A 16,229-nucleotide genomic window follows, 5' to 3' on the forward strand; every position below is an offset into this window, starting at 1 on the left:
CCACATTAGAAAAGTCCTTGTAACTCTTACAATGAATTACAGAAGCTAGAAGTAGTGCTGTGGCTCAAGGGGCAGAGTGCTAGATTTGAGCAAAAGGCGCTCAGGGACAGAGCCCAGGCCCAGAATTCAAGCCCCAGGACCAGGAAAAAAATAAATAGAATAATTCAAAAAATAAAGTTTGATTAAAGACTACCTTTTGAGACATAATTAGCCTTTTCTATTTCAAAGAACTTTGAAAACTGATCATTAGTTGAGGAGAAAATTGGAAGACAGATTATAAATACAGCCAGAGAGAGTTGGTTTAGATACAAGTTATTCGTACCAATAAATATACAAATGTTCACATATTCTTTTTCAGAATGGATATTTTGTCTATTTTGTACCTATTAGCCATATAAAATAATGGGTTTCATGGTGGCATTCTCATACTTTTACACAGACAACGTACTTTGATTATACTGACCCCCATTTCCCTATTTTACCCCCCACTTCACTTCTTTTCACTTCCCTAATAACCTCCCTTTAGAAAAGGTTCTGTTTGTTACATCTTGTCAGAACAATCTGCAGGAGCCCTTCTTGAAGTGAGATAAGGATGCATTAGATCACCTTTCATGTTCTTTGCTCTTTCCCACCCCCCCCCCCCGCCCTCTCTCAGAAAAATCCATACCATACAGCACCCCAGCACATTTGTCTTGGTGAACTGAGAGGAGGCATTGCAGATTCTTGAAAGGTTTTCTTATTTGATGACTATATACAGTTATAAATGCACATTCTTCTTGATGATGCTAAAAGTCTTCTCTAAACTTTTTCTTATTTTTTTTTTTAATGAAAGCGACCTGCAGCTGTACTTGTAACCTATTATTTAAATCGGTAGTGTAAACAAAGTACATTCACGTTACGTATAGCTAGCTCTACCTGTGGTATGAACATGAGGACAGAGAATGTAATAGGCCTGCTAAGCTCTGGTAAGTTTTGAAACCTCTCACATAGCCTTTCCATTCAGTTTTGCACTAAAATGATACCACTTGTGTCTGCCAAGGTCAGAACCATCTCTTCTAAGCCTCTCTTTACTTGCCAGTGTTCCCTGCTTTGGACAGAACCAAGTCCCTGCCTTGAGTTCTCTAACCACACTCTTTCTTCCTCTGCCCAGGAGATACACAGAGCAAACTGAGAGGCCTGAGTGGAAGTAGGCAGCCAGTTCTTCCTAAGTCACCAGATTGGGATCAGCTCCTTTCTAAATCCTTTCCTGTCTGGTTAGATTAGCCAGCAATTTGGTTTAGGGTAAACTCAATGGCAGTGATGATATTCTTGGTTTTTACTGTCATATAGTCCACAATAGTCACTCATCGACTAAATAGACATTTAGACTGTTGTGTGTTTGTTTTGGTTGATATCATAACCTTTTCTACCATCCTCAAATAAGATATCCTTCACGTACTTGTGTGTTTATGGAATCATGAGTTGTGGTCTTGGGACTAGGTATTGTTAAAAGTTGATTTGTTAAGAGCATCCACAAAAGGGAATCTGCACTCTGGCATGAAATACATTTCACTCTGTCTGGAGGCGAGGCTGCTCTGTCCCTTTAAGCAAGGGCATGGTCAAACTGCCCCTTTTCCAGGCCTTCAAGCCCATCGGCCCACGTTGAGGTTGGCATGCTCCGATACGGGTCCAGAAGAATCCGGAAGCATCTGACGATGAGGATGCCCAAGAAAATGAACAACAAAACCACAAAGACAAATGTTGTTTTTTGCTCCAGAGACATGCTAGAGTCCGCTGACGCATTCCCAAGGGGCAGCAGGGGGGAAGGGACAGGCTGCCCTCCATCCATTGTCCAGGGGAAGCAAATCGCAGGCGTTCCTGACCTCCTTTCCTTCCATCATCAGTCTGCTGACATCATGGCGGCTGCACTCCAGACAGGCTGAGCTATCGTTAGGGAGAAAGAAAAGGGAAGGAAAAGGAATAACTATCAAATATCAACCCGATCGTCTAGATTTCCAACCATGGTTTTCAGACAGCAGTAATCTATCAGCCAGCTTTGCTTTTCATCAGAGGGGCTTGATTCTGTGATTACAGAGAAGAACATTTTACTCTTGCGTGAAATTACTATACCCAACTGTCCTCACAGTGGCCACCTGGGGCTAGGAGGGTTGGCTTGAGACACAACTAAGCCAAATCCAGCCTCCCTGCCAAGTTCCCTCTAGCTTCCCTCTAGTAACATTACCGCCACCTCCTGATAATTGTTCCAATGAGTGAGCACCAGCCCGTGTGCCAGTCCTGAGGCTGGACTTGACATGCAGTAGCCAGCTTGCTCCAGGCTCCATGAAACAAGGACCTGTATAGCCCCAGATCTCTCAGGCTTGCATTCTATTACTAAATGAGTTTGGAATCTTGGAGAGAAACGAGGCTGTGAAAAGCATATTTAGAGATGCCTGACTATCTCACGGTGCTACGAATATCTGTGGAAAACCCTTTGGAAGATGTACAAAGAAGAAGAAAAAGTAGCCGTGAAGAAAGGGACTCTGTTTGCTCATTTGCTTTCTGTGCTGAGCCAAGGGAAGGAAGAGCTCCAACTCCCAAACCATCAAGACACTGCTGCTTTTTTGCCTTCAAAAACAAAGATCAAGTTCATTCCTTGACCCTAGGAAGGTAACTAGAGAACTGAACTGAGGGAGAAGAATTGATTGACTCCATGTTCTTTTTAAGGACAATTGACCATGGTTTCCTTTCACGTAAGCTCATTTGGTAGAAAAGAAGAAAAAGAGATGAGGAAGTTATCACTATTTCCATTTTGCTGGTGGGAAAAAGATGAAGTATCAGGCTCTTAAAGGCAAATAATAAAATAGAGAAAGATCATTAAAAGCTTCCAGCACTCTACATAGTAAACATTACTATATAGACAGTCATATGATATAATCATGATGTATTTGTCTGCAAGAAACCGATACATGCTGGGTAGCTATATAAGTCCACATTGATTCAAAGAAATTATGCTTGATGAAAGTAAGTGGCTAATAAAAATTGTAATGATTGTCTAAAGCATCAACCCACAAACTATTTCCTCAGTCCACTTAGAATCACTGCTTTCAGTGCAACATTAGTTATGATAAAAGTTTGCATGCAAGTTGATACACTCTGCAAGTGAAAGCGTTAAAAGAGGCTTCCAACATATAACTAGTGAAACTGGTTTACAACCAGTGTCTAAAAGAATGGCGTTAGATGTTTGAGGGTAACAGAAACTTTTTAAAGCTACATCCCTTTGACTCTCTTCCTTTTTGAGACAGGATTTGGAATTCACTCAGTAGCTGAGACTGATCTTTAATTTAGGATCTTCTTGTCTCTGCTTCCAAGTGCTGGGATTTCAGGCACCATGCCTGACTTGAATTATTCTCTCTCTCTCTCTCTCTCTCTCTCTCTCACTCTCTCTCTTTCTTTCCTGCAGAATCAAGGACTGAACTCAGAGCCTTGTACTTGCCAGGCAAATATTCTTCCATGGAGTTAAGTCCCGGACCTCTTGAATTATTTTCTTAAAGTTCAGAATCATTGCAAGATTCATTTATGATTCATGTTTGTTTTGAAGCAAGATTGAGATAAAAGTTGGTTATATCTTTTAAAATAAGCCATTTAGGAATACTGAAGATAAGAGCTTGGTTTGATTAGAGTTCATTTATTTTTAAGGATCTTCCTAGCATTGCATGTTGATTTCCACTGGGGTTGGAGAGAAATGATCCAGGAAAGGTGGCTGGAGCTCCCAATGCAGCTTTCTTAGCACATCAACTACAATCATCTATCAGCACCCAAAGTGCCTACACTGGACCTAATTGTTCTAAATGTAAAATCCCTCAAAGGCTAGCACAAGGGAATGCATCTGACGATGGGTGGACACAGGCCAGACCTCCTGGGCATGGTCCCTGCTGCCTTCACGTGTTTTGTAGGACTTTCTCTCCACCCTGCTGGTTAACTGAAATCTCATCCTATATCCATGTCTCCTCCAGCCCAACTGGAGTGAGACGCCTTTCCTATGCCTGTTTTCAGCAAAGCTGAGAAAATTCTTGAGGAAAACATTATAGCCAGGCTGGAAGTTGGTGGCTCGTGCCTGTAATCCTAACTACTCAGAAGGCTGCAATCGAAGGATTGCAGTTCAAAGCCAGCCCAAACAGGAAGGTCCATGAGACTCCTATCTTCAATTAGCCACCCAAAGGCAGGCAGTGGAGCTGTGGCTCAAGTAGTAGAGCACAATCCTTGAGCAAACACCAATCTCAGGAACAGCTCCTAGACCCTGAGTTCAAGCCCTGCCCCCAGCTTCTCCCCCCTCCCCCCAAAAAAAATCATAATCCCCAAAGAAATGTAGAAAAAGCAAAAGTCTATGCATTTACTCCAGGATTTCTAGATCCAATAAATGCAGGAGAGGACTAGATAAAGAACTTCTAGAGTCTGTGAGAATAACCCATTGTCAAGCTGGCTGACTGCTGGCAGTGTCTTACTCAGTTCCTCCCTTTCCCAACTGATCTGTGCTTGTTAACAACTACCTGGGCACCCTGCAGCAGTCTTCCCCCACCTTCCTAAGACAGGGTCATGGTTGAGGCCTTTTTCCTGGATCAGTATCTCATTCTTCCTAGGCTTTGCCTGGAACTCGGGGCTGATTGCGGGTGCACTGTCCATTCAGGAGCTGCGTGTGAAACAGCCCTTCCCAACAAGCGCTGGCAGGCACTGATGGAATCTAGTTCTTCAGCACCAGACCCTCTGCCTCTCTGCCCTCTTCGGCCTCCTATCAAGGACTTAGGGCCTCAGCTTCTCCACGATTCCACTGGCAACTGTTCAGATGACTTTCAAACATTACTTTTAATTTGTGTTTTAACACCTTTTGCTGATGAAAAGGCAAGAGGTGAGCTCTTTCTTATTTAGTGTGTATGAGAAAGATCTGAGTTCTATTCCTGCCCCTCAAAAAGATTTCAAGAGGCAAAAGTACATTTAATCCTCTTTGAAGCCTGATCGAAGGCTTTGAGAGGCTTACTAAAATTTAAGTATATGTATTTTCTCTAATCGCACCTGATGGACGCCTTCCAATCCAAGAGTTGACCCCTTTAATCCTGGATTAGCTCCTGTAATCCAGATATATCAAACTGATAAGAAAATAGGTGAAGGAATTTTGAAAACACCATGACACATCATGAATTGTAAACCTCTCCTCTCTTAGTTTACCATGATACATAAGTTCTGATTAAAACAACTTCTTTTGGTCAAATAAGCTTCCTATCACATTGCAAAATTCTACCAAGGAAAGTGGTACATTAACACATGGGTGGGCACTTGTCCCTGAGGACTGTTGCTATGTGCAGGAAGAAGAAATGTACTAGAGAGAAAGGAACTTGAAACCGGGCACTGGTGGGTGGCTAGATCTGAGGATCCTGGTTTGAAGCTAGCCCAGGCAAATCCAGGAGGTTCTTAGCCCCAATTAACTAGTAGAAAGCCATAAGTAGAGACAGGGTTCAAATGGTAGAGCATTAGCCTTGGGCAGAAAAAAAAAAGCTAAGCAAGAGAGTGAGGCTTTGAGTTCAAGCCCCACTACCCGTACAAAAAGAGAGGTGATTGAAAGAGGAGGAAAACACAGTGAATAGAAGGAAGACCTACAGAAAAATGGTGGGCTGCTGGGAAAGGGGATGGGAGCAGGTGCCACGGGGAACTGACTGAACGGGAGAAATCTTCTAAGAGTGAGGAGAGCTGGTCAGTTACGAGATCTAACACAGAGATCCAGAAACAACACCAGCAGCTGCCTCACATTTGGACTTCGGAGTGATTGAAATCCCTGGAAGAGCCCGCAATCAGCGAATCAATAATTTACTAATTTAGAAAGCTCAACAGCATGTACAAATTGAAGGAAGCATCAGAGAAAAGATGGGGAAAAAGGAATTTAACACTTGACTAGCACATTGCAGAAAGAGGCAGAGACACCTACATTTTAAACATGTCTGTCTTAAAGTAAAAGGGCCCTTCTTGGTTAAAACAACAACAACAACAAAGATTATTTTAAAAGGCTCATAATGGTGTGTAACTGAAGGAAGAATCCTTCTGATAGATGAAGAGTGAAACACGAGAAAGCAAATTACTTCAGAAGATTCTGTCCTCCGCACCCTGCCATCATCCTCACTAATGGGAAAGGGCTGTTATTTTAAGTCTGAGGGACCACGTTACTCACGGCAGTATTAAAATCTTGACTGGCTTTCCCAATCACACACTGCATCTGTGTCTTTCCTTTACCAGGATCATTTCTGTGTGCTGAGGAAACAAAGTCTAATTTTACTATCAGACCAAGAAAACTTTCATGAACACGACACCATTTTTAAGCATTCTATAATGCAGTCCTTCTCTCAAATCAAGCTCCTGGGCCCTGTGATACTGGCACCCTGAGAGACACCGAGGATTTCTTATGAAGCCCAGTGACAGCGGCCCACATTAGCCAGTACTCACCTATTCACCAAGTGCTTTCGTTTCAGCAACATTCGCTGTCCTTTCTCTTGCCTGTGCCTCCTGCATCTTCAATCCTGCTTCATCTTACTGAGCCAAGAACTCACCACTCCCCTTCCCAAGAGCAGCACACCTCAGTGGCCACAGGCCCTTGAGCTCTTAGGGACACGATGCCCTGATCATTTCTAGGCCACAGAGTTAGTGCATCCTACAGCAGTGGTTAAGTTTAAAACAGAACAAATATCACAGCAACTTGGTTTCCAGTTGCTCAGAGGGACACCTGAGGAATAATATCCTCATTTTATCTGTTCCTCGGGTTAATCTAGCACTTGCTTGCTCCATGAACACCTCCCGGCTCCAACCTCATAATGGCTCATCTCCTTTTTCTCTTTCCTCCTGGGGAGTCCCACCTGCCCCGCCCCACTTCCTTCAGGATCTATATCCTGGTGGGGCCAGCCATGTCTCCTTCACCCTGGATGGAGATTCCTACTCTGTCCAAGGCTTTGCCTGCCGTTTAGCAGCACTGCTTGCAGGACAAGTCTCGACGCTGTTGTCTCCTTCCCCCTGTTAAAGAGCAAGCTCCTTGGGGGCATACCTGGCTGTTCTGGGACCATTGCCTCTTTCAAATCAAATTTCTGGCTTCTTGCAGTCCAGAGAACTGATTTCACAGTCCAAGGTTCCAAACTAAGTGATAATACAATGAGGTGGGAGGGAAAGCTCCTGTCCTTCAGCCCAACTGGGATGTCAAGTCATTGTGTTTCAAAGTAGGTCTTGTTTTGAAGAATCACAGTTAGATCAAGTCCCAGTAATTCTCTAATAGTCATAGCTCTCATGGCTGGCAAGGATGTTAGCTATTTGGCTTTCCTTGGACTCAAGGCTGATAGATGTGGGTCCTCAAATGCAAAAATTAGCCAGAGACAGACAGCTACCCTTCTGCACAAGAGGTCAACTCCTTCTTACCAAATCTGCTTTAAGTCATCATTTAAAATATACCAAATCCTAATGTCTTACATGGAAATTATTCATGTTAGCATTTGTCTTTCTCGGGCTAGATCCTTTGGACATGTTATTTCATTATCATCTAGTTATACAAGTTCACAGAAAGGAAAATACATTTTATGAAGGAACCATATCTTAAAGCAATGACACATTTATTTTTAAAGTGCCACAGCATGACCAGTGATATATAGGGTGCCTTGTTCTGCAGCCCTGTCTGAAGAAACTTACTTCTTTACTTTTGGGGTCCCAAACTCAAATGCCAGGAGGGTCTGTGATGATTGTGGTTGAGGTAGTCACAGAGTATTTACAGCTCTGCCTGGCCTGAATGGGGGTCTAGTATTTAAGTGGTGATGAATGTGAGTTGTCCCTCTTCCTTCCAGCTTTGTGTAATGTGACATTTATTCCTAGTTTTGTGTAATGTGACCATGTGTTTTGTGTATTCCAGTTTTGTGTAATGTGACATTTATTCACACACACACCAAGATTTATAAATAAACTGCCCAGAATCATAAAAACCAGTTACCAAGGAGCAGTACCTTCCTCCCCCCCCCCCCCATCCCCAGCAAAACTTAGGCTGGAGCCTAAGTTCTCTCTGGGTATTGGAATGAGTTAGAAGCCATCATTGCTCTGTGGTGAATGGCTAGAGTCAGGCAATGTTGTCTATATTTTAAGTGCTCCCAAACCACATAATTGCCATGCCTAATTTTTAAAACTTCTAGGCCACATCCCTAATTTTGTGACTTGATATGTTTTCAAAACTAGGTGTAAAAACAGCCAGGCCATTGAGCAAGAACATTGACAGGCTTGTCTAGTTTATGTTGATCGGACACTTGGCTCTACAGACATCCTGTGTACCTTAGCTATGTTTACCTGTCAGACTCGGGAGACCAATCCGTAAACTAACAGGAAGGGAACTGAGTCAATCAGCAGTGCCTGGCAGGGAGGCTTACCCAAAGCACCATACTATTCTGTCATGGTGCTGAAGCAGACTATGGAATTGATAACTTGGCTTTCGGTGATATAATCAATACACATTCTGAGACTGGAGCTAAAGAGAATTACTCTGCCTCTTGAGCTAGTGGAAGCTTCAGCTGCCTTCTTGCCTGTAGAACTGGAATCTCTCCAGGGCCCCTCAGCCTCCCACCCCCTCACCCATTGCAGGGGTGCAAACTTCTCCACCTTCCACCTTCCCCTCCGCCCAAACTGCCAGTCACCACGGTAATCAACTCACTGCACCGACAAAAGTTCTTTCTCTCAGAATCTTTTGGAAATTCCACGTACTGGCCCAGTGAACAATAATTTTTCTGAATATACACAGAAGGGCATGAAATGGTTCAGATAAATTTATGGTTGACCAGCCAAGAACTTCAGGTTTCCTGTGACTTCGTTGACACTTCATGTTTTAATTCCTCTGGCCTCCTACCCTTGTTTTTGGCTGACATAAACAATAACCTCTGAATATCTAGATAGCCCTTCCTTCCTCCTCCATACTACAGTCCTGCTGCTTCAGAATGCACAGTAAAGCTACGGTTGAGTATCAGTTTATGCTAAAAAAAAAAATTCACAAGATGGCTAAGGTTGAATATTATTTGATTCTCTCCTCAGTGGAGCCAAGGCTACCAGAAATCCCACAGCCATTTTGCAAACATGGGAATGTAGTCGGCTACAAATGTCAACAGGCAGTTTGGGAAGAGGTGGCAGCCCCCGGAGGTCTGGTCTGCGCTCAATGCCCGCAGAGTCAGCCTGCAGCCTCGGCCGCATGAGGGGTTTGGGAGTGGACCTTTTCATCCCAGACTCTCTGCTGCCTGTCCTCTTGAGACCCTCCCTGAGCTGTACTTCCCTGTCTTCATCCTCCTGCCAACACAGTTGAGAGAGTTTTAAAGGGACTGCAGGGGAAAGGCTGCAGCCCAGCCGGGAATATTCACCTTCCTGGGACTTGGGCAGCGCCCCATTCACTGGCACCACTAGCAAACTGGGACTGTTCACTTCAAATAATAACCCCGCTGTTCCATCTGTTTTGCTTTTGTCTTTTCCTTGGGCATTTCTCAGAGAAAAAGACCCCTTGCTAATGCTCCCCAGTGCTCAGCACCCAGGGACAGGCAGCAATCTTATTGGGAGTTGTTGAGTTGTGGTCTTAGTAAACACATCAAAACATCCTTGTTAACCTTTTGGGAGGTTGGATGTGAATGGAAAAAACATAATGCAATAAGCAAACAGCTTTAAAGAATAATTTACTGCAGCTTAGGGGAAGGAAAAAAAAAGCCTATTTTCCTACTTCTTTATCCAATATCAATGCCATAATAAACTTAAGCATAAGCATGCTTTTAAAAATAAAGGCATTATTGCATTTTTATCCCCTCATATTAACTTTCCCTAGCAACTGTTTAATTAGACTTTAACAGCCAGATTTAAATTCAGAACTTGGACCCAAAACGCACCTATGTGATTACTGCTCATGCATGAATTGTAAAGTTAGAGGAAAGCATCCAATTAGCCCCATCGAAGGTACAATTGTTGTGAAATACCTGGATCTGGCTGAACAAACACTTGATCTGTTTCCTGCTGGTACAGTTACAGGTAGTTAGAAGCCTCTTGACTTTCCATTCCTGCCGATCGAGCCGAGGTACAGCAGTGGTAGCCACGAGCAGCTGATGGCACACCCCAGATCGAAGGCTGTTGTTTCTGTCTTCAAAACTTCCCATTAAAACCTGGAGTTAAAGGAGCATGGTCCCTCTGTGCGAGGCCTCATTAGCGTCCAGTACAGCTGCTTCTTTGAGGCGAGCCATGATTTCAGTTCTGCCTCAGCAACTCTTCAGAGGCTTCTGTTCAGCGCGTAGAGCAGTATCCTAGCAGTGTGTCTGAAATCATCTTCAAGACAGCATTAACATTCAAAAGGAGTCCAGGGAAAACATCGCTGGGCATTCCCATACCTTTTCAAAATCAAAGCCATAAATCTACCAGCTCTCTGTCTTCTCTATCGATTGTTGACATTACCCCACTCTTTGGGATGTCAATTAGCACCTCGCAGTAACCAGCCTTCCTATTGATTATGGTTTATCACCTTGAGGCCAACTCAGTTAATGGGAAGACTTAAAGAGAAGGTCAGAGATGAAGGAAGACTCCTTTTCCTAAAGAAAACTCAAGTGACCTTTCAGAAAAACAACAAAAACAACAACAAACAAAAAAACCCCAGCATTTAAAGGAGATACAGAAAACAATTTTTAAAGATCATATTTTTTTACCACCTGTTTATAAAATTTGCTAGGCTGTAGATCAGCAAGTTTATGTCTCCTTAACAAACCAGAATCATTGCAGTCTGGCAGTCCATCCACCCCACACAGGCTACCTGAGACCATTTGAGGAAATTTGTTTTTTTTAAGTAGACTTTTATTGAGTTGTTCTCATCTATACATTCTGCTGCCTGGCACAGCCCTTAAATTACTTTCCTCAAATATAATGCCTAAATATATTTGGGAAATATTTTAGGAGCTTCGGTAAGACGGAATATTTCTCTGAATTCAGTCTAATCCTTCAGAGGGAACATCCTTGTTGGGGGAAGGCAAGTCACACCACTTTGTTGAACTGGAATACGATTACAAACAACAGAGACACCCACACACCATGCGATCGAGTGCAGGGTATTTTAAGCTACCCCCAGGCCCATCTGCTCTACTGCCTTCTCAGCCCTAGAGAGAAGCCAGTCATTACCAAGCAGTGTCAGAAGACAAGTGCAAAGTTCATCTATAAGAGGAAAGCCCTGTCTGCCAACCATGGGCAGTAATCAAGAAGCCTTTAACCCCAAAGCTGTGTCCTAGAGTATAATATCAGAATCAAAAGCGTGATTAGTCTAATCTCAAGAAACTAGGGCAGTACTTTCCTTACATGTTTTCTTGGTTCAAGCTAAATTTCCTTGCCAATTAATTTTACGTATTCTATTTTTACACACACACACACACACACACATGCACAGGTGCATGCACTTTTACACACACTCATAAAGCCATGAGACAGATGTGTGCTAACAGAACACTGACTCTCAGCACTGACTGCTTTCCCTTGGGCTTTGGCCTTCCCTTGTTGCTAGTAGTGGGTGTGATCTGTCTTGGCAAGGCCAACCGTGTGGTACAGAGAACATTCTGACCCTCCTCACTTCTACAATTATTATTCCACACGGTCAGACAGTAATGTAGTCAGTAAAGAGCTTACATCACTGCTGCTTACCCTGCTGATGAGGCCTCCTTGGATATGGTTTTAGCCTACATAGACTCTGAGGTGGAAGGGAACCAGCGAGGCCCGGGGCTGGCCTGCAGCTACTCCATGGGCTGAAACCATCTCTGCATTAGAGAGGTGAATGCTTGGACTATTTTTAAGGCTCTGCAGAGCAGATTCCATTGCCGGCGGTGTTAAGCCTCTTTTAAATTAACTCTTCCACTGCTTGCTTCTAGCCTAAATGAATTGACATCTTTTTATTCTTCTTTTCTTTTTTTCCTTTTTAGATCTGGCCTCAGGTTGTTTGCAGAACCTGCGTAGGACTCCAGCCCTCTGCAGATGGCAGCCGGGGAGTCACACTGGTCTCCCTGGCAGACAGAGACGGCTATTCTGGGGCCTTCAGGGGCAGCCAGGTACTCTTGGGAGCTGGGCCTGAGCAGGAGCTGGAGCTTGGGCTGGAACTGCAGCCTGGGCTTGGGCCTGGGCTTGGGCCTTTGACCAGTTAAGCCTGTGACCCTTGGCAATGTAGATACAACTTCATTCCTTATACTTGGGGAGAGTGGGGGTGACATACACCAAGTCACTGGAGCTTGTGAGTGACCTCCTACAGGATCTTGCATTTATTGTTCATTTCTTTTGCTTCTAGATGGCGTCAGCACCAAGATGGCGTTGTTTGCCTGCATCTAACTTAAAACCCTTCCTGTGCTTCTTAGCAAAGTGCATGTTCCTCGGGAACTTGGGATCTACCTCCTTATGAGACCGATCTTTTTTGTGACTAAGGTTTCTTAATGCCATTTCTGTGCCATTTCCAGGACTGTTTGTGCCCAGTATAGTTCTCGGAGTTAGCCATGACTGCACGGTAACCCATGGCTCACTATGCAACTAGACCCAGAAGGGAAGAGATACCTTTCTTTGTTTAGTGTCCTTGTTGCAAAAAATCCAGTTATTTAGCTACCACAACATTTTGTCAGAATGCTCTTTCCCCCAAGGAAGCTGAACTCGATAAAGCAAAGCATACTTGGTGAAGATCTGGTAGTATACTTGAAACCAAGTTTGGATATTTCTTTGAGAAGGTAATTACAATTTGTAAATTTTTTAAATTAGCCTCTCCTCCTCCTGGTATAGCTACATTATATGAGTCATCTTGAATTCTGAAATAATGAATCAAGATTTATATAGTTCCATTTGTCCATTTCATAGTAGGGCCTATGTCCTTAATTTTAAATAATTTTGGAAAAAAATTCTGCTCTCAGGTATGGACTTCAATAGGAGGCCCAGAATGCTATAGATCTCATGGAGTTGTACTGCAATAGGCTGGTTTCATGAAACATATTATAGATACTGAGCTTCTGCTTAACCATAAGCTTACATCTGCCAGCTAATTCAGTCTTTCGCTTTAACCCCCACATCATGAATTCATGGGAGTTAGAAATCTACTTCAAGAACATTTTCTGAACCCTAACTTCAAGTCTTATCATGAAAGTTCTCTAGTTTACATTTTTGCGTGTGTGCCCATACTGGTGCTTGAACTCAGGGTGTTTTCCCTTAGCTTTTTTCTCCCAAGGCTGACGCTCTATCACTTGAAATACAGCTCCACTACCAGCCTTTTGCTGGGTAACTGGAGATAAGAGTCTCATTAACTGTTCTACCAGAGCTGGCTCTGAATCATGTTCCTCAGATCTCAGCCTCCTTAGTAGTTAGGATTGCAGGTGTGAGCCATCCATACTCAGCCTGTGCTTCTTTTCTTAATGTCCTATTAGTCACTTGTCCATAATGACAAAGACAACAAATATGAGAATAGGCTTCTTAAGCCATGGGTCTTTCAGCCTACACAAGCAGTTGTTGTTGTTACTATTGTGTTACTTTCTGGCTCTGCCTAGTTCTTAAAACATAATTGGATACATTATTGCTATAATCTTCCAAATATAACCATAGTCCTGTCATTAAACTCTTTGCTTCCTTTTTCTGAATATGCTCTTGATTTCACTTCCTCAAGAATCATGCATTGTTGGCACTCGGCGTCATAGATGTCTGATGTTAGGTATGAACAAATGGTTATTGGGTCCCTGCTTAAGTTTGACCAGGTTGTGTACTGGGCAACTCTCAAAAGCTTCAGGCTCAGTGCTCTGAGAAGCCTAAGTTCTAGCATTGGTTGCTGAGCTCGACAGACTAATCACATTTCCACAATATTCCTCTTCATAGCTCACCCAGAAGATACATCCTCACCTCTCTATAAGACCTGATTTCATAAGGTCGCCAATGGCTTCTAATGGACTCGGAAACAAACCGTTCAAGGCTTTGTTGTTTTGCTTTGTTTTTTAGCAGTAGACATAGCTGACAATAAATTTCAAGAATAACTTTAATAATACCAATAATAATTCGTATAAAATCTAGTCTGTGGATATCATTTTTATTTTTCCGTCTCCTTGGTTAAAAATGAATATGTAAATATTCTATGTAATATAACAGGATTTTTAAAAAATCAAGATTAGGTTTGTCTAATATCTCTTAGAATTACCCAGGTCAAGGTATACATTTATATTCATCTCCTTGTCTGTCTTCACAGATCAGTGAACACTCAAAGGAGCAATAGGAAAAGTTTAATAATATTCTTACTAAGCTTACAACTGAGGATTCACATTTAAGCAGGTTAGAATCCAACCAAAGATCACAACTTCCTGGCTTGGTATTTTCTTGAATGCGTTTCTGCACAGATTACAGAATGCTTACACAGAATTCTCAATTAGTGAGTGATAAATGTAGGACAGTAGTTGAAAGGAGACAAGGAACAAATACTGCTGCAAAGACATGTTTTTGAAAGAGAGAAAACACTGAGTGTAGTCTTCTGACCACCACAGATTGCCCTACCAAATTAAGTCTGTTCATTCTTTCCCAAAGAAGTCAAAATTTTACAAAGCATACAGAAAGGAAATGCATCATGCTTGTGTAGAAAAGCCAGTCTCCAATCCTAAGAAAGTATAACTTCACAAAAGACATTGCATTAGTACTATTTAGAGGCAATATTTGAAACATTTTAGTTACTAATTCAAATGGCAGTAAGATTATCCTGATGGGGTATTCACTGTTCAAAGGAAATATTTTGGAGTTAACTACCTTGTTGGTTGTTTTATACTTTTAAAGTAACTTTTATAATAATAGCCATTTTCTTAATGGCTTTGAAATACTTAATGCCTTTAAAATGTCAAAAAGTGCCAATTAGAGTTTTAGGCTAACCATTTCTCCAAATTTTTATGCCATCATTTTGGAACTGTTTTTTCTTCTGTCCAGTAGCTGTATTTTCAAAAGAAAATTCTACTTCCCAGACAGTGTGAGCACTGAGCAGCCTAGGACGTTAAGATAATTGGGAAAGTGAAAGAGAACAGATCTGGGAATTATTCGGCTGTTAGCTTCCCTTTAATACCTGACAAAAATTCTGAAACTGAGTTTTTCCTGCAAACAGAGAGAGAGACACAGAGAGAGAGAGAGACAGAGAGAGAAGAGAATCTATTTGAAAACACCCGCAGGAGAAAAAGACTACATGAAGCATTTAAAAAAATGCTTGTTACAAAAAAAATTCTGAGATACCAATCTTGGCTTCTGATATATGAACTTGAAGAAATGGAAGGAAAGGAAGCCAAGGAAGTGGTAATAAACCAGAGCTGTGATAGATGGTCACCAAATGCAAATTTCAGCTACTTCAATGCTAGATCTTAGAGATGAGGAACTCAGTGGTTGCTTGAAAAACATTTAACTTTACAGCTATTTCAGTGAGAACAAGAATTTCAGTTATGTAACATTACTAAGATAAGCAGATATTAAAGCAACATCTTTCTCCTCCAATTCTATGTTCTAAACTTTAGTAGGAACTCTACTTCCTATGTTTTTTTTTCAGTAACTAATGTATTTTTTGTAAGGCAAGCGTGTAAATATTATCAATCATCTATATTTCTGTTATGCATAATACTATGAGCTTGTCAGGCATATATATCTGGGAAAGCTTAGGCTCAGATAATTTAATTCAGTCCGGCCAAAAATCTGTATTTTGAATAAGAAACCTACATGATTAATGATGTAGTACGTAAAAAAGTCTACACTTTGAAAAATAATACCATTGAATGTTTTTATCCCATTCAAGATAGTTTGATCATGGTAGGTGTTTTAAATATGTGGGAAGTAGCTCAAGCTTAAATGTTTGGATATCTTAGACCTCATTGATTAAATAAGAGAACCCAGCATTAGGATGGAGCTCCTCAGTCTCAAATTGCCATTCAAACTCTAAAACATCTTTGTTTCCTCCCTCTCTCCCTCTTTTCACATCCTGGTTTCTATTACAGTGTTAGTCAACAATGACAAGGGTAAAAGCCCATCGTGAAAATGACAACAGAACAGAGCAAGAGGCAGAGAAAAGTCTGCTATTGCTCTGGGAAAGGGAAAATAAATAGAGGAAAGCCCAGTGACCAGGAAGAAAGGAGAAAGCATGCAGAGGGGTGTGGCCATAGGAGGGGAGAGGCTGTTCAACACAAAAGGCGAAGGTCAGAAATGGGAGGGAAGGCTAGATC

At 42.1% G+C, this 16,229-nt stretch overlaps 1 protein-coding gene across 4 annotated transcripts; it reads right to left on the minus strand.

Annotated features, from left to right (window-relative positions):
* Positions 1-619: 619 nt before the first annotated feature.
* On the minus strand, positions 620-10,134 carry Ctxn3 (cortexin 3). Of its 4 annotated transcripts, none has more exons than XM_042674485.1 (3): positions 9,987-10,134; positions 6,194-6,273; positions 620-1,923 (listed from the first exon to the last, which is right to left on the minus strand). In XM_042674485.1, the coding sequence occupies exon 3, from the start codon at positions 1,826-1,828 to the stop codon at positions 1,583-1,585; it is 246 nt and encodes an 81-aa protein (XP_042530419.1). In that variant the 5' UTR covers positions 1,829-1,923; positions 6,194-6,273; positions 9,987-10,134; the 3' UTR covers positions 620-1,582. The 4 variants fall into 4 exon arrangements, with proteins under 4 accessions (XP_042530419.1, XP_042530420.1, XP_042530421.1 ...); XM_042674486.1 differs by lacking the exon at positions 9,987-10,134 and adding an exon at positions 6,466-6,539; XM_042674487.1 differs by lacking the exon at positions 6,194-6,273.
* Positions 10,135-16,229: the final 6,095 nt, after the last annotated feature.

This window comes from Dipodomys spectabilis, unplaced genomic scaffold (assembly GCF_019054845.1).
Source record: "Dipodomys spectabilis isolate Male_0828 unplaced genomic scaffold, ASM1905484v1 ptg000019l, whole genome shotgun sequence".
Taxonomy (NCBI): domain Eukaryota; kingdom Metazoa; phylum Chordata; class Mammalia; order Rodentia; family Heteromyidae; genus Dipodomys; species Dipodomys spectabilis.